The sequence below is a fragment of the Poecilia formosa genome, unplaced genomic scaffold, assembly GCF_000485575.1.
Source record: "Poecilia formosa unplaced genomic scaffold, Poecilia_formosa-5.1.2 Scaffold450, whole genome shotgun sequence".
Taxonomy (NCBI): domain Eukaryota; kingdom Metazoa; phylum Chordata; class Actinopteri; order Cyprinodontiformes; family Poeciliidae; genus Poecilia; species Poecilia formosa.
In genome coordinates, this window is record NW_006800389.1 from 364,184 (window position 1) to 382,249 (window position 18,066).

Sequence of the window (18,066 nt, forward strand, 5' to 3'; positions counted from 1 at the left end):
ATCTCCACTCGCAGCATCTGCCGCTCACGCACACACATTTCCTCCAACAGCATGTGCAGGAATTAAGAGTCTTAAAATAAAACAGGGAGGATTGAATTTAAATTAAAAAATAAAAGTTTTGTTTGCATGGCCTGAAAGAGGGTGAAATAAAGAGACGATCCTCTTAAAGATCTGAGCTCAGTGCCGAGGGAGCCGCTCCAAACGAAAAAAAAATATACGGTTTCAGACGTCGTCTCGTATTCGAATGGATTCTGATGTTCAGTTTGTTTTTTTTAAATAAAATTATGTATTTATGCGCTAAAGAAAGGACCCAAAAGTGGATTAATTGGGTTTATTCTGAAGAAAATTCTTGTAATATTACCAGAATAAAGTTGTAATATTACCAGAATAAAATCCAGAATAAAGTCGACATAAACACAGCATCAGATCATTTTCAGTAGCAGGACAAAGCATGCAGCTGCTTTTTCTCATAATAATACGACTTTATTCTCATAATTTTATAGCATAAGTTTTGTAATTTCATCTTTTTTTAGTTTTTTGCTGGCTAATACTCTGTCGTAAGTCCATGCTGTTTTGTTTTGGGGTTCCACATAAGAATCCAACAAAATAAATCGATCTCTGTGGTCACATGTCCCTGTAATCCAGCTGCTTGCTGCTCCGACCCGGAGAAAAAGCTTCTGGCTGTCAGGAAATGTTTAACTGTTGCAGCTCAAACTCAGATCTGCAGCCGACAGAAGATATCCTTTCTTCCTGTGCTGCATATTGAGAAGTGGGGGATGGTTCAGACCAGAGTGCAGCCTCCAAACTAGAAGAAGTAATTATATTTTTATCAACGCTGGAATAATCACCGCCCTGTGTTCATGTTTGTGCAGCCGAGACGATAAATTTACATTTTAATGACAAACAAAAAGCATCTCTGAGCTGGTGGGTAAACACATTTACACCAACAGATCCTATTTTCACATCCGATCACTGAGAAACGTCTCAAAGGAAAATAAATCGCACTGAGCTAAGCGCTACTAGCATGATGTTTGTTTGCTCCAGGAGAACGGAGTGGAGTTTGAAGCCTGCCTTGTGGCTCAGTGTGACTCTCTGATCGAGGCGCTGACGAGACAGAAAGCCAAGCTGCTCACCAAAGTCACCAAGGAGAAGGAGTACAAACTGAAGGTGAGACCCACCGACCCACGCAGACTCTCAGTGTGCGACAGTGAAAGAATGTGAGGGAGCTGTAGAGGTTCATGTTTCAAAATGTTTCAAGATGTTGCATTACACAACGTAATTTATGGACTTTATTCTGATCTACAAGAGTTTATAATAACTTCACGAAAGCCTAGAAAATTCAAAAACTATGAATTTAAATTGCATTTAATTATTCAAAAAAATGGTTTCAAGCTAACGCTCACTAGCAGGGTTCCATCTCCTAGTAACATCTTTGGCATATTTGAAGATGTTTCCTTTTTCATTAGAAAATTTGTGGCTTTTTTTCTCCAAATTCTGAATTTCATCTCATAATTCTGACTTTAAAATGAGAATTCAGATTTTCTTTTTACCAGAATTTAGATTTTTTTTTATTCAGAATTCAGACATTTTCCTCAGAATTCTGACATTTTTCTCAAAATTCAGATTTTTTTGCAGATTTTAGATTTTTTCCCCTCAGAATACAATTTTTTTTGCTTAGAATTTTTTTTCTCAGAAATTTTTTTTTTGTAGAATTCATTGTTTTCTCAGAATTCTGACATTTTTGACTGAATTCAATTTTTTTTCTGAGAAATTTCCAAGTTTTTTTCCCCCCAAAATTTCAAATTTTCAACTTTTCAAGCTCAGAATGTTATTTTTCTAGAACATCTACGAGATTTTTTTTGCGAAAATGCACTTTTTTTGTTTTTTGTCTAATTTGGCCCCAATACGTCCTAATGTGCTTTCATTGGTTTTCATGTTTTTGTAAACTCTTTTTGTGATTTATGTATTCCATAAAAGCAGCTTATTTTTGTTTTGTCTTTCATAGGAAACCATTTCCATGTTTTCCATGTTCCTCCATGTAATTATCTCCATCAGTTTATTCATTTATTTATATGAAATGCTCCACATTTCAGGTCCATTTGTTATTTAAAATGTCAGATTGTGAACACAAGTCTTTTAGCAAAATCTGCCTAATCAATTAAAAAACACAGATTTTTAAAGCCAGACTATAAAAGTTTAGAAAAGTTTCTATAAAATTGTACATAATGTTGTTTGACAAAGATCGATTACATCTGCTTTTAATAGTAAAATAATGTTTGCTTCTGTATTTAGAGCAGAGTTTTTCCGCCTCGGTGCCTTTAGCTGCTCCGGCGCTCTTCATGCAGTCAGTTTAATTAATTCTGCAGGAACCTCATAATGACCCATTCATCAAAATCAGGTGAGATGAAGCAGAAGGATATTGTTGAAATTATCTAGATGGTGAATGAAATAATGAAAGGTCTTTGGCTTAAAATGCCGTACAATATGGTTCAAAATGTCCTTTGATTGGTTTAACTTAATATTTACACAGACTGTTCAGTTTGAGTTGTAATCCTTCAAAAGTTTACTTACATGTGATTTTGAGGACGATTAAAGACAATCAGACTCTGGTTTTTATAAAATTTGTTATAGCAGAAAATTAAAACAGGTCATTTTTAAATGACTTGTAGGAATTTTAGGAATAATTGAAAAAACTGTGGAAATAATCTAATCTATCCACTCAAAAGTACACAAATAAAAGACAGGAATAAACTAATATGGCAATGCCTTTGCTACAACAATGGACAGAGAAAACTGAAATAATATGGCAAGACCAAAGAGCAACAAGAAAACTATCAAGCCATTCACGTTTTAAAAAGCCAGATGCTCAGAGTATCAGGTGTTTATTGTAACTCTTTATGCTCTTCATATTTCATCCCAGACAGTTGTTGACAGGTGAATAATTAACTTGGATGTCGTTAATCCTCAAACAAACGAGGCGACTAATCACAAAGACTCCGTCTAATTAACTCAGACTCGTCCAGGCGCTCGCTGGTTTAATTATCTGAGAGTCACAAGATGTTTTCTGTCTGATCTTCAGCTCAACCCAGAGCACAGAGGCGTCTCTTCTGCTGTTCTGCTGTGTTTTGGTGGGATAGTTAAAGACCTGCTGGCGGCGATTTGCTCTTTTTGCTCTCATGCTTCTAACTGGCTGATTAGGACCACTAAAAAAATAAATTCTGACTTGAACCAAAATATTCTGACTTGTTTTCATAGAATTCTGAGTTTAATCTCAAAATTTGTATTTTTTTTTCTCAGAATGCAGACTTTTTCCTCAGTATTTGTACTTTAAAGTAACAATTCTGACCTTTTCTGTGGAATTCGGATTTATTCTCAATTTTTTTTTCTTTTCTTTTTTCCCCTCCAGAATTTGGACTTTTCCCCCTCATAATTAGTACTTCAGTCTGAACATTCTGACTTTTCTCAGAATTAGAATTCAATCTCAAAATTTTGGATTTTTTTTTCTCAGAATTCAGATTTTGTCTCAAAATTTTGACTTTTTTTCTGAAATCTTTGACTGAATTCTAATTTTTTTTTCTCAAAATTTGACTTTAAACTTAGAAGATTGATATTTTAATTTTGAGGGGGGAAAAAAAATCATAATTCTGTGATTAAAGTCAGATTTATCTCTTCGATATGACGCCCACTTCATGCCAGGTTCCTTTCTTCATCCCAGGCTTTTGTTTACCAACACGACGCCTGAGAACAGGTTCAGTCAGCTGTAGCTTAACGGTTCTCTGCAGATGCAGCCGTAACTAATTTGTGATTTGAAAACAGAAGAATTGAGGTGAAAAAGCACAAACAGAACTAGTGACCTCTAAAAACTCAAACACCTGAGACGCAGAGGCATTTCTCTCCCTACCCGGATGGAAAGTGACCTGGAGATTTGACCTCCAGTGTTGCACTAAAGGTCACGCCTCCATCTTGAAACTTTTGACTGGCAATATAAACGTTGCCTTTGAAAGCAAACGGATTTGAATCCTGATGAGTTTGATGTTTGGCAGGTGGTGCGAGACCAGATCACCCACTGCACCATGAAGCTGAGGCAGACCACCGGCATGATGGAGTACTGCCTGGAGGTCCTGAAGGAGAACGACCCCAGTGGCTTCCTGCAGGTAGGGAAGGACAAATACCCAAAATAAAACAATGAAATTACACTGATTAGTGTTTAATTGTGTCTAGTTTTAAATCTACTGCAGTTAAATATGAAATGGATACAAAACATGATCTGCTTTTGAGTTTAAATGACTTAGAAACGGCCACACAAGCATCCCATCCTCTCCGTTTATCCTGGATATTTTATAACATATTGATCAGGTTCTTGGTATCAATAGTGATGTCTAAAGTCTTCACTGAGGCTGTGAGGAATAAACCGCTCTGCAGTTTGGACCAAGCTCACAGAAAATGTAGCAAAACAAAAACAGCTGCAGGGTAAATGTTTTAAACCCACGTTCTAATGTGATGCATTCGTCTATTTTTCATCTCCTGCAGCAGTAAATGATCAAACATTTTGCTCCAGTTTCTGTCGTTTTGAAGGCAGCAGAGTGTTTGTTACAAATTATTCAGCGTCTGTTTTTCAAACGTCGGGCTGCGTTTTGATTTGGCTGCTCAGATCTCAGACGCCCTGATCAAGCGGGTGACGTCGTCCCAGGACCAGTGGGTGAAAGGGGCCCTGGAGCCAAAGGTCGGCCCCGACTTTGACCTCAGCCTGAACACCGACTCGCTGATGCAGACCATCCTGCAGCTGGACTTCTGCCAGGGCAAAGGTGAGCACACCTGACCAGCAAACACTCTGCTATGGAGCTACAGAAGGGCCAAGAAGTTTGATCTAAAGAAGAAAAAAACAGAAAATAAAAAGGATTTGAAACTGAAAAGTTACTTTGAAACTCAAAAACAAATTGGAATAAAAATATTTAAACTGAAAAAAGTTTTGAAGCTGAAAAAAAAAACCCTGTTGTGGTTGAATATGAAAATTTGAACCTGAAGAAAATATTTTGAAACTGAAAAAAGAAATGGTTGAAACTGGAAAATATTAAACGAAGCAAAATTTGAAAATGTGAAAAAAAAGATGTGAAACTGACAAAAATCGACACTGAAAAAAAATTTTGAAACTGAAAAGTTATTTTGAAATTGAAAAACAAATAACTGAAATAATAAAATTTAAATGAAAAAAATGCTTTGAAGCAGAAAAACAGAGTTTCAGCTGAAAAGTGTTAAACTGGAAAGAAAACCAGATTTCAGCCTGAAAACATATATTTTGAAACTGAAATAACGTCAAATGATTCACTCAGTTGTATCTATTTTCATGTTCTGTTTTCTGCACAGCTTCACTGTGCCATCAGTTATTTTTTATTTGTTTCTACTATTACAGTTGAGTTAAAACGTCTAGCTCTCTGTGTTATGAGGCACTTAATGCTGAAGAAAATAAAAACTCAATGACATGCATTAATTCAAACACTGTTACGTTACTTTAAGTGCTATGAAAATATAATTAGACTCATAAATCTGCAGGTTCTTCAAGTGGAGCTGCACTTTAGCAGAGTTTGTGTAATCTGAGCTGCAGCTTTGATCAAGCCGCCTTTGTTCTTCCAGGCTGGTGACACGAAACTCGCCGCCTCATTTCCCCACATTCGCATCTCACTGATCACCCAGAACAAAGCTGCAGGGTTAAAAGATGGCCGATCAGATTTTATTTGGCGTTTCAGTCTTTGACATTCAAAGCTACGACAGAGTGTGGGAGTCTTTCTCCGCGATTATCATAAAAATGATTCAATGTTTGATGTGGGAAAATTCTGCTGATTTTTCTGGTTTTTACTTTGCTGAAGCCTGAAGAAGAACTCGAAAGAGAAGAGCGCACTTTGCAAATGTCAACATTATTTTAAAAAAGAATTGACCTTACGAGAACAAAAAAATAAATATTAAAATTAGACTTTCATGATATTTTACTATGTCTGACATGTAACAACAGAATCCACTAAATAATCTCCATTCATTAGTTAGGTGTGATGGTGTGTTTGGGCCTCATAGATGGAAACAAAAAGGTGCAAATTTCTGGCAAAAAAGTTCAGAACTTTTGAGATTAATCTAAGAATTTTTTTAAAACAAAATGAAAATTTCTGAGTTTGAAACGTCAAACATGTTTGACTTTTGAAAGTCAGACTGTGACTTAATTCTCATAATATTTTGACTTTATTCTCATAATATTTTGACTTTAAACTTATTTTAGTTTTTCTAATGCTTTGACTTTACTCTCGTCAAAGCATTACAAGAACTTTAGATGAAGTATTACCCTCTCAGTAACTTTGTTCTTATTGTTTTGACTTTATCCTCCTAATTTTATTTTTTATTTATTGTCAGTATGGCCCTAAAACTCCATCATAGACTCAAAATAAAGACATTTATAACCGTTTTATTATGATTTCCCCGCAGCCTCGGCTCCGTCGCTTGTTGAACTCATGTTGAATTTTCCTCTGGTTTCACTCTCTGCTCTCCTGTTGTGTGAAACTCCCCAAACCAACGTCCTGTTTCCAGATGTGCAGGAGAAACCGCTTTTGAAACTAATGCAGGCAGCAGCAGACAGTGGTGAGGCTGAGATGGAGGCCGAGAGCCCCGGAGGTATTTCAGAAAAAAAACAAACCCTCAGTGAACCTTTGTTTCCATTTTTAATGTATTTTGTCATTCCTGCCTCATTCCTCTGCAGCCCTCACCGTCATGTCAGCTGGAAACTCACTTCTCCTTTTGTCCAGCAGCGTCTCTCTGCATGGTTAATGTTTTTATATCACCTCTGCAGAAATTTATTCAAGCTTTACAGCAATAAAACATTTATTTATATCAAGAGTTTATACATATTTTTGCCGTTTTACCTTAACTACCAACATAAGTTTCTTACAAAGTATTCACCTTTTAATACCTTTATTTAACAAACGATGACACTACGTTTATCCAGAGGCTTTTACTGAAATCGGCTATTATTCTTTCTTAAACCTGGATAAATATAGGAATCGTTTTGACAGAAAGTGACCAAAAAAGGAGCACATTTAGACATGCAGACTTTGTTATTCAATTGTACATTTAAAATGTTCAGTTTGAGCAAAATTTCATTTCAAGCCTCCATTAATAATAAAATAAATAATAATAACAAGTATCAGTCTAAATATATGAAATAAAAAGTTGTTTTTTCTATTTTTGGCAAAAAGCTTGTTGGAAATGTCTGTTTAAAAAAATGAAACATTTTAAGTTTGAAATTTTTTGGCTTTTAAAACTCAAAAATTTCTAAATTTCTTTCTAGAAAATTTCTGACACTAATTACTAATTTCTTGAGTTTTTTGGCAGAAATTCACTCTGCCGTTTTTTTTCTTCATTTCTATTTTAAACCATAATAAACGGTTGTTAAAATCCCTTTCAAGTTTTTGATCTACAATAAATATCCATTTCTATAAATGTATAATTTTAATAGAAATAAAAATAATTGGGCTACTTTATTTGCTTGTTTTTAGGTTGAGTTGGATTGGCCTACAAAACGCTTCACATTTAGAAAATTATAAATATTTTTACTGTTTTGGCTCTTTAATAACTAGATTAAATAGTAAAAAGATTAACTTCTTTGTTTTAAACAGTCACTGGTTTATATTTAGTCACACATATTCAGGGTTATATAAGACCTTTTATTCAGCCATGGTGCTGAAATCCAGACTGAAGCTCAGTTGGAGTCTTTTATAAAATAAATTTTGAGCTTGGAGGAAAGAATAGAGTGAATGGAAGGAGAACATTCTGCTGCGAATGGAAAAAAATAAGATAGAAAATGAATATTCTGAATTAAAATCCTCTGGTGATTCCTGTTCTGTCATGACTGCTGCCTTTCCCTTGTGTCTTCACAACTGTTTTTGGGTAAATATCCCAGAATACTCATAAAAACTGAGTTATGACTCAAATCTGCATTTTGTTTTTTTTTCTCCTGTTCAGCACCAGTTTCCTCACAGCACCGCGGTTAGACTGATATACTTCTGACTAAATATAATTTAATTCTGCTTTTATGAACGTATTCAAATGCCAGAAAATATGACGGAATAATAGGGACGTTGTAGATAGAAAACAAAAAAAAGTAAATTTTTGCAAAAATTTGTGAAATTTTCTATAAAAAAAAAACAAGTTGAAAATTTTCAACTATTGAATTTTGAATGTTAAAAATTTCTAAGACTAATCAAAGTTTCCAAATAACTTTTAGTGAATTTTTGACTTTTCAAACTGAGATATTTACCTGTTATTTTGTACAGAGAATTTTTCAGATTAATTTGAAATATTTAGATTTTTTTCTGCCAAATGTTTTTACTTTTCAAACTCAGATATATATTTTTAGAAAGTTTATGAGATTAATCTCAAAATTTCTGAGTTTTTCTTGCAAATTTTTAACTTTTCAAGCTCAGAAATTTCCTTGTTTAGGATTAATCTAAAAACAACTGACTTTTATTTTTCTATCTATGATGGCCCTAATCCTGTGTTGTCAGATATAAATTCAGCCAATATAATCCTAATTTCATGCAGATTTACCACCTGGATCCAGTGATTTGTGCCCCTGAAGTCAGAGCTTGTATCAGTCTAACCCGTTCACCACTTCCACCGCTTCCCTTCAGAGTGTTAAATGTCCTAGTTAAAGTCTCCAGTGATTTCCAGCTGTTGTCCTCCAAATGAACCTGGATTTCTTTGCCCCTCTGAGGCGTTTTTGTGCTCCCTCTAGGTTCTCTTTAAAGCTCCTGTTTTCTTCCCTCAGCTTGTTAAAACACCAACCAGCGTCCTCCGTTTTTCCTCATCCAGCTTTTATCCTCGGACCGCCCATCCCCCTTTCCTTGCTCCTTGCTTTCTGCATCACCATCGCTTTATGTCTAGATTAATATTGCATCCACGTATCTCGTTCCCCAGTGGATTTAGGACCCGCGGTGCCAGTGGCGCCTCTACTACAGCTGGAGAAATGCTGCACCAGGAACAACAGCGCCACCCTGGCCTGGAGGGTAACTGCGCCTGCTAGTTGCCCCATTGAGGGCTACATCCTGGAGCTGGACGATGGGAATGGAGGGCAATACAGGGTTAGTTATTACACATGCCTGGTACAAAGCAGCATGGAGGAAAATACAGGCCACTGCATAAAAATAAATTAATTAATGCAGACGAGCAACAAGCTTCAATGGCAGAGATGTGAACTTTCTGGAGAAACATGTTTTATTTTATGGCTGATTAAAGTCAGAATTCTGACATTTCTGATGCTAAAATCAGTATTATGAGTTTAAAACAACAATTCTGAATTTAATCTGACCAAAGTCAGAATTTGGAGATTAAAGTTCTAATTCTGTGACTTATTTCAGGTATTTGTTAGGTTTGTTTTCTCCAGTGGCTCTAATCCTCTTCCATAATCTAAAATGAAAGACTAGGACATATTTCACTTTTCTACAAAACTATTGGAAAAACAAAAAGTTTAAACAGATTTTGAATCCTTAGATTATACTTTATGCAGATGATATTGTGATTTAAATGAGTAGGAAGCAGGCGGATGACAGTCTGTAGTGTGTAGTGAAGCATAACGAGTGTAACATGGAAGCTGAGAAAGGTACATAGAGTTGAAATGTTGATTATTAGTGCATGAAAACAGTGGAGTATTTGTGTTTTTTCCAGCATCATGGTAATTAGAAATAAAATTAGCAGTGACAACTTAACGTACCTCTCCCCAAACATGCAGAAAATTTCTTATAGCTGATCATTTTGTCCAGATTATTGATAAAGAGCAATAAATCTAACCAAAATACAGCTATTGGTGTCAAACTTTCTGTTGTAGCTCTTGTTATTTATAATGAAAAAGCTGCTCTGCTCTAGAATAAGAAAAGTGATTAATTACGGCATGGGTAAACAAACATTTCTCGACCTCTTTGCTCATGTATTATGCACAGAGCATAAGCTGTGCTTGGCTCCATGTAAACGGCATTAGTAATGATGCTGAGACATGTTGGACCTCAGGAGGTGTATGTGGGGAAGGAGACGGTCTGCACGGTGGACGGCCTGCACTTCAACAGCGCCTACAACGCCAGGGTGAAAGCCTACAACGCCGTCGGAGTCGGACCGTACAGCAAGACGGTGGTGCTCAAGACTTCTGACGGTAAATAAATCATGTCTGCACGTACAGTTTGGCTTTTGTTTGTGTGAATTTTCTGTTTATAAAAACATGATGTACAAAAAGAATAGTGAAGGAGACGTAAAATGAAAGTCAAAAATAAGAAAGATTATTATTTCTCTAAGAAATTTTAAAAAATAATTTCTATCCAGCATAAAAAGATAATTCATGACTTAAGTGTGAACAGACTTTTTATTTGCCATCATTGTGACCTAACCAGTTTCCTTAATGGTTAGGATTGATATGTGGCTTATACAAAACATACTCCTTACATTTTTTACACAAAATCATTCTTAGATAATAGGATTTTTGAATTTTCAGAATGAACTAATTTAGGGCGTCTGTCACTTTAAATCCAAATAAGTTTCTGCTGGCCACGCCCCCCCAACTCAACATTTACACTCACACTTGTGTCATTTCTTTTTCAATAGGTTTTTGAAGATAATTTATTAATACTTGCTCTTTTGTATGACAGTAAATGTGATTTCACAAACTATAACTTGACATCCAGTAAGGTTGAGGCAGCAGTAGAGTAGAAGTCAGATTATACTCTATGCAGATGATATTATGATCTAAGATTATCCCAACAGATTGCTGCAAACAGATGCACAATTATACTAAATTTATACACAGGTACATCTTACTTTTTCACAGTTCAACAATCATGATTATATGGTTTCCTTTGTCGAAAGTCCAACAAATTCTTTCTCCAATTTAATATTTTTTTTCTCTATACAACAATTTAACAACAAATATTGCATCCTGTTTTTGTTAAGACAACTCTCTTTTACTTTGTATGCTTTTCTATGGTCAATTTAATGCCATCATCGATGATAACAATACATCGGATCCTTTATATTATGTGTCAAACTCAAGGCCCGGGGGCCAAATCTGGCCCGTCATAGGCTTTAATGCGGCCCTTTAGACTCCAGTGGAAGTTGTGTGCTTAAGTATTTTTATATCAGTCAAATCAATGCAGTTCTTTAACTGAATATTGTCAAATCTGGTACAGCTGACCCTTCAACAATATTCATGATGTTGATTTGGTGAAAATGACTTTGACTTTGACTTCCCTGCTTTACATAATGTATTTATTGCACTAAATTGATGATTGTATTAAAGATTTAACTGAACTTACAAATATCTCCAGCTTAGCGATGAGTCAGCTCGTTTTTTATGAAATTTGCCAAGAATCTCATAGAAAGCACGAAAGCAAATGCTAATTAGTCACATATTTATTTTTATTTACACACATATTTAACTTGGGTAAGTTTATTGTTGTCCTTACAGTGGCTTGGTTCACCTTTGACCCCACCTCGGCTCATCGTGACATTGTTCTGTCTAATGAGAATCAGACGGCTACGTGTAGCAGCTACGACGACCGCGTGGTTCTGGGGACGGCTGCGTTCTCAAAGGTAAGGGTGGTTTTAAATTTAACATTTTCTCTGTCCAGATGATTATATTACAGTAGCTGTGTTTCCATTGAACATATAATTGTGAAATTTGACATTTCGAAAATAAATTTGCTTAATAAAAACATGGAAATTCAAAAAACTCTTGCTTTTTCATTAAAAGTTTTGGCGCTACGTTGAGGTGTTTTTTTTTTAGCTATATTGAAATTGGTTAATTCGCAAAACTGCAATAAAAACACTCGCATCACACATGTCATGTGATCAACAACCAGATGTTACTACTGACAGAAATGACTAAGAAGATGACAACAGGAAGTAATTGGAGTAAAATGTTATTTAAAAACACCAAGTGAACAAACTTTTTTATTTGTGTTTCTTATCTAATGGAAACACCACAATTTTGACATTAGCACAATATCGACGGAGCTTTGCTCACATCCGTAGTGGAAAACAAATGAAAGTTTCCACACAATTCTTCCACACATTTCAGGGAACTCACTATTGGGAAGTCACCATTGATCGCTATGACAACCACCCGGACCCTGCCTTCGGCGTGGCGAGGATCAACACCATGAAAGAAATGATGCTGGGGAAGGACGACAAGGCCTGGGCCATGTATGTGGACAACAACCGGTCCTGGTTCATGCATAACAACTCCCACACCAACAGGTAGGAGTTCATCGTCACCACAAGTAGAGAAGCACAGTAGCATTGTTTTTAGGAAGGTTGGGCCATTTGGTTATCTTTGAAAAACATTAGTGTAGGCTCCTCCAAAACCAACAAAAATGCAGCAGGTTGTTTCTTAGCAATAAAACACTTTTCCAACAGCCATTGTGCAGCGCATACTGCAATAAAACTCACCGACCACATGTGCTGGAGCTTCTTTTGGGTTGCTAGGTAACGGGGCTGGGCTTGGCTGGAGTTGCTAGGTAAAGGCCAAGTGTGACTCAACAATCGGGAGGGTTTTGAAATTGCTCGTTTTCCAGACTACAAAAAAATTTTACGTATTGCCAAAAAATAATCTTTGTGAGGCTCAGCAGCTTGAAAGCTGCAGAACCAAGGAGGACCTTAGTCCTCGAAGGCGGGACTAGGTCCACCCAGGCGTTTTACACTGCTGAATGGTTACCATGGAGATTACAGGATTTCTCAAACATGTGCAAAAGAATCAAAGCAACAATCCAGGTGTGTTTTTATGAGGAAATAACTTTATAACATGATGTAAAACTCAAAAAAGTTGATTTTACAAAATACCACCCCTTTCAACCACATCCAATCGTTTGGCCACGACCTACCTAATGCGCCGGTTCGATGCTAGCTGACACTGTGCTGTGAAGCAGCGAGATTTGAGCGGAATAGCGCAGTTGAAGAACTAGAAATGCTCACTTCTTCACTGTTCCACCTCGTTTCAAAGTGACCTGCTATCTTCTCTGTGTTTGTGCTGGCAGAGCGGAGGGCGGCATCACGAAGGGCTCCACTGTGGGCATCCTGCTGGACCTGACCAAACGCACCCTGACCTTCTTCATAAACAAGGAGCAGCACGGACCAACAGCCTTCGAGAACCTGGACGGCGTTTTTGTTCCTGCTGTCAGCCTTAACAGAAACGTTCAGGTCGGTGTGTTTTATTGCTTTGGTGCCTGGAACATTTTCTGAGGAGTTACTGACATCATCTGGATCATCTGGATCAGTACTCTTTTAAAGGACTGATGCTCATTTGCAATGAGATCAGGCTCTGAAACTGTCTTCAGACTCTGGGAACTAGAACTTGATTTAATAGCCCAAACTACTGAGTAAACAGGATATATTCAAATCATAAAAACAGAATGAATATAAACGTCTCACTACTTGAATATTCTTATGTCGATAACCAAAACTTCAACACAAATGTTGAACTTTATTCAGCTAAAAATTACAAAACAGCCAAGTAAATTAGAGCTTTACAATTTATCCAGAAAAATTTATTTGGGGAAAGCTAGGTGTGCTAAACATTTCCAAACCAAAAAGACTAGGTTACCAGTTAAGTGTGCTCACTGACTCCCTCCAAATATTTTTTTATGAGATTCCAGTCAGGTCTCTGACTGGGTTGCTTAAAAATATTACTTCCAGCGTTTTAGAATTTATGAAGCTGGGGATGCAGATAAAGGATTGTTTGATTTTTCCTTTCTTATGCTAACTGTGTACCACTGACTTATACTAAAGAAAGACAATGACATCCAAATAAAAATAAAAATTTGTTTATTCACATTAAAGTAGCCAGAATTTTGACTCATTTCCCAGATTTACAAAAGCAAAGCTGACAAATTGCTCTAGAGCTCAGCTTTAGTTGCTAGTTTACAGGCGGAATTCCATTGGGGTTGCTAGGTTACAGGCAGAATTCCCCTGGGGTTGCTAGGTTACAGGCAGAATTACATTGGGGTTGCTAAGTAACGGGCAGAGCCTGCTGATTTGTGAAATAGCTGGTTTTCCAGACACCAAAAAGAACATTAACTTATTGCCTAAAAACATATGTGTCGCTTTTTAAACGCTTTAACCATTTTTAGAAGCAGTTGAAACCAAAATGGAAGAACAAAAACTTGCAAAATGTGAATCCAGCAAAGCCCTTACAGTGAAACCTGAAAGATGTATGTGTAGCCGTCCGCTTGCTGAGTGTTTTTATTTGTTTTCTTCCCTTCAGGTGACCTTACTGACCGGCCTGGAGGTGCCAAAGAATATCAAACAGTAGGAGCTCATTCCTCCTTCCTGTGTGCCCTGGATACAAACCTCTGATGTCACATTCAGACTCACCTCTATGTTTTCCTGAAACATCAGGTTGGGTTCTTCCCATCCTCCTCGAGGTGCTGTTTCGTCTCAGACACTACACATCATGTCATAACAAAGGAACAAATCTGATTGATAATGGACATTCTTACACAGTCGATTGGAGTTATTGTACATAATTCATGTTTTCATTTTTGCTCCATCCAGTACCGACTTTTATAACATGAGGATCTACCCTTGAATAGTAAAGCCAAACAGCTAGAAGACATTCTCACTGTGCAGAAAATATCTTGGAGAATAGTATCAAAGTTTACATCAGTAATCATAAAATGGAAAACGCTCAACTTTAACTTCAAACCTTTCCCACACCTCCAGCCTCAACAGCCCTGTGTGAATGATTATATCGGATTTTCTTAGCTGGAAGTTGAAAGCCAGTAAAGGTTGACCAAAAACATTATATAAGTTTGATTGACAAAAAGAATTTATAATTTAACAATTTTATATATTTTTTTTATTTTCTTAGCGTGGTGTGGGCCTAATACTCTGTCATAAATATGAAACGAAACTGAGTTAATTTTATAAAAGCCAAAAACCACTAAATGGTAGAAGTTTCTCAAAATAATTTCATTCTCCGCTCATCTCTTCGTCTCTGAAGAAACTCAAACTCTGAAGCATCTTTAACGTGTCACAGTGAAATCCAACTCTACGGAAGATGATTAGGGAAACTGAAAGTTTGACTTTTTTTCACAATTCTGACTTTCAGAATTTTAATTTTTTAATTAAAATTCTGATTTTTTTCCCCCTCTGAAATCTGACCCTTTTTTTTTAAATCAGAATTTTTACTTTTTTCTCTGAATTGTATCTTTTTTCTCAGAATTCTGTTTTTTCTTTGAATTCTAACATTCTCTCTCAGAATTTTTATTTTTCTGAAAATTCTGACTTTTTTCTCTGAATTCTAACATTCTCTCAGAATTTGTATTTTTCTGAAAATTCTGACTTTTTTCTCTGAATTCTCACTTTAATCTCAATTCGAACATTTTTTTCCTCAGAATGTAATTTTTTTTTCTCAGAATCCTGTTTTGTTTTTTTCTTAAAATTCTGGCTTTTTTCTCTTAATTCTAACATTCTTTCTCTTAATTTTTATTTTTATTCTGAGAACTGTCTTTTTTTCTCAAAATTCTGACTTTAATCTCAAAATTCTGACTATAATCTCTGGAGACTTCAGTTTAAAGTCAGAATTCTGAGGCTTAAATCAGAATATTTTTATTTCAGTGGCCCTAATCCTCCTCCGTACCGGTCCATCAGGTTGAACCACGTCTGCTGCTGCATTTTTCGTTAGGGACCAAATACGGCTACCTGGAGAGGACAGTAGCTTAAACCAGACCACTGTGACCTGATGGCTGTAGGATACGTGAAATTACCAATGTCTAAGAACACAACACATCGATGGAAAGGTTTGTTATTAAAAGCTGAAGGTGTTTAATATTGAGTTTTATTACATCTACTTTGCTTTTTCTCTTTTCCCTAAGAACATGAGTGAGAATAGCCTGACCTGCCATATAAAACTGGACTAATGTGTGGATGAAAATCGACAAACTGTAGATACTGATATGTGACTTGTGATATTAAGCATGGATTGACAAGCAAGTTTGCAAACTGTCTGAAAATGTTCTGTAAATAATGTTTTATTGTCTCTGCAATGAGTGATGTTGTTATGAGCTGTAACAGGTCGCACCCTGCTGGCCAATGTTGGGAACTGCAGCTCCTCAGACGTTCAGCTGAAACATTGACTCATTGAATTGTAAAAATATGTTAAAATTCCCTCCATAATTTAAAATATTTGAGCATTTAATCAGGGATATGTGATATGTAGATTATGCTTTGAGGTTTATGGTTATTTAATGATGAACTAGTATACTGCTCATATGGCAAATGCCAGTATTATTTTACACAGCGTGAACAAACTCAAATGCACAACGGAGGAAAAACCTGGTATTTTTACTGCATTCGATCAGGTAATGTTTTTATTAAAAGTCATGTAGTATGTTTTGTATTTTCTAAACATATTTATCTTTTAAATAGAAGAAGCCAGTGGAAGAATGATATCTAGACCTTCTAATTTATTAAACATATGATGATATATTTATTTTCTTTTGTTAAAGGTGTTGTCTAAAATCCCTTTTTAATATTTACATGGGGTAATTACTAATTATTTCTGAAACACGTCCCATTGTTTAGACTTTTAGTGCTCGATGTTTTTCATCTCAAAGCAGCCACAACTAGTCTTGTCACAATTAGTCATTTTCTGTCTCATTTTCTATCAGAAAAATACTTGAAATAAAATAATTTTAAATCTAAATCTGCCAAGATTGCCATAGATTAATTGTAGTTATTTGCATTAGCAGAGATTGTGTTTGGCAGTCAATACAACACTAATATGATCAACTAGCTTAAAAATGCTCAAAAACTACTACATAACACAATAAAATATATTTTTAAATTAAAATAAATATAAAATCTTAATATTTTTTCCCCTATGCACAGTACATTTGTCAGATGGTAGGTTGCTAGCAACGGCAGCGGTGCAACATTGATGAATGATGTTGCACCACATCATTGTTGTCTTTATATTAAAATATAAAGACAACGGTTGCTAGCATTAGGCTGCTAACATTACTAGCAGAAAAATGTCCAAAACTGATTATATATTTTTAAACCAAAATGTCTGCTTAAATATTTCACATTTATCTCATTCTGTTCCTCTTAAGTCTATTTTTTTTAGCTCATAACATCACTGTAGGCAGCAGGGTTGCTAACGGTAGCCGCTAGGTCGTTAACACCGAGCAACATTGTGTTATTCAGTTGCTTTTGGCAACAAACAAAAGGAGTATTTTTGCAACATAAAAAGTAATCTGGTGATTTTTTTCATTTACATTTGAGTTGACATTAAAACATATGTATTTAACTTTCAAATTGAGCATTTTTAGCATGGCAAAGAGGTCAGGATGTAAGAGTTTTGACAAGTGTCAAATATGTGAGCATCAGCCGAAGGCGACTTGTGTCCTGATTTGCTCCTACCAGTTTCCACCTCTGGGCTTTATTTTTATCAGCTTGGCTGCTCAGCTCTGACCCTCCTTTCACCTCCCACTCCAGATCAAAAACCTTCCTGGTGGCTGAATTTACTGTAACCAGAAATAGATTTCAGCCCAGTAGTTGAGCTGGAACATTACATCCATTGTGTAAGAAGGAAAACCTTTTTTCCTGAGCGCCAGATTTTGTTTATAGCGCTCTAACTCCTTACGTTTCAATGATTTCAGATTATACTTTAGCTACATATTCTTTTCATCTAAAGAATGTTGTGACAAAAAACAAGAATCTAGTAATGGATTTGATTCACATGCAAACTCTTCTGTTTAAGTGTTGTTTTGTATTTGTGCTTGTTTAGCATGTCCCTTTACCTGATACCCACCTATGAATGTCACTTCTTTGTTAGATTTAACTCATGTTGCTGGAAAAATAAGACAGTATCTTTCCGAATTTAAAACGTGGAGATATCAAATTAGTTATGTCTGACGGCATATTAGGACCACTGTAAATAGAAAAAAGTATCTGAAAATATTTGAAATTTTATAGGAAAAAAGGACTTTTCTGAATTGAAAATTTACAAGAAAAAAACTCAGAAATTTTGTGAGTTTGAAAAGTCAA

The 18,066-nt window shown here is 35.8% G+C and overlaps 1 protein-coding gene across 2 annotated transcripts in view; it reads left to right on the forward strand.

Annotated features, from left to right (window-relative positions):
- Nucleotides 1-14,945, forward strand: part of trim67 (tripartite motif containing 67) — a 36,163-nt gene extending 21,218 nt beyond the window's left edge. The window contains exons 3-12 of one of the 2 annotated variants that reach the window (XM_007577684.2): nt 1,045-1,167; nt 4,044-4,154; nt 4,652-4,805; nt 6,571-6,654; nt 8,956-9,119; nt 10,042-10,180; nt 11,486-11,610; nt 12,098-12,276; nt 13,053-13,215; nt 14,279-14,945. In XM_007577684.2, coding sequence (XP_007577746.1) covers nt 1,045-1,167; nt 4,044-4,154; nt 4,652-4,805; nt 6,571-6,654; nt 8,956-9,119; nt 10,042-10,180; nt 11,486-11,610; nt 12,098-12,276; nt 13,053-13,215; nt 14,279-14,326 — 1,290 coding nt within the window. In that variant the 3' untranslated portion in view covers nt 14,327-14,945. The remainder of the gene's footprint in view (nt 1-1,044; nt 1,168-4,043; nt 4,155-4,651; nt 4,806-6,570; nt 6,655-8,955; nt 9,120-10,041; nt 10,181-11,485; nt 11,611-12,097; nt 12,277-13,052; nt 13,216-14,278) is intronic. The other variant, XM_007577685.2, reaches the window with a different exon arrangement.
- Nucleotides 14,946-18,066: the final 3,121 nt, after the last annotated feature.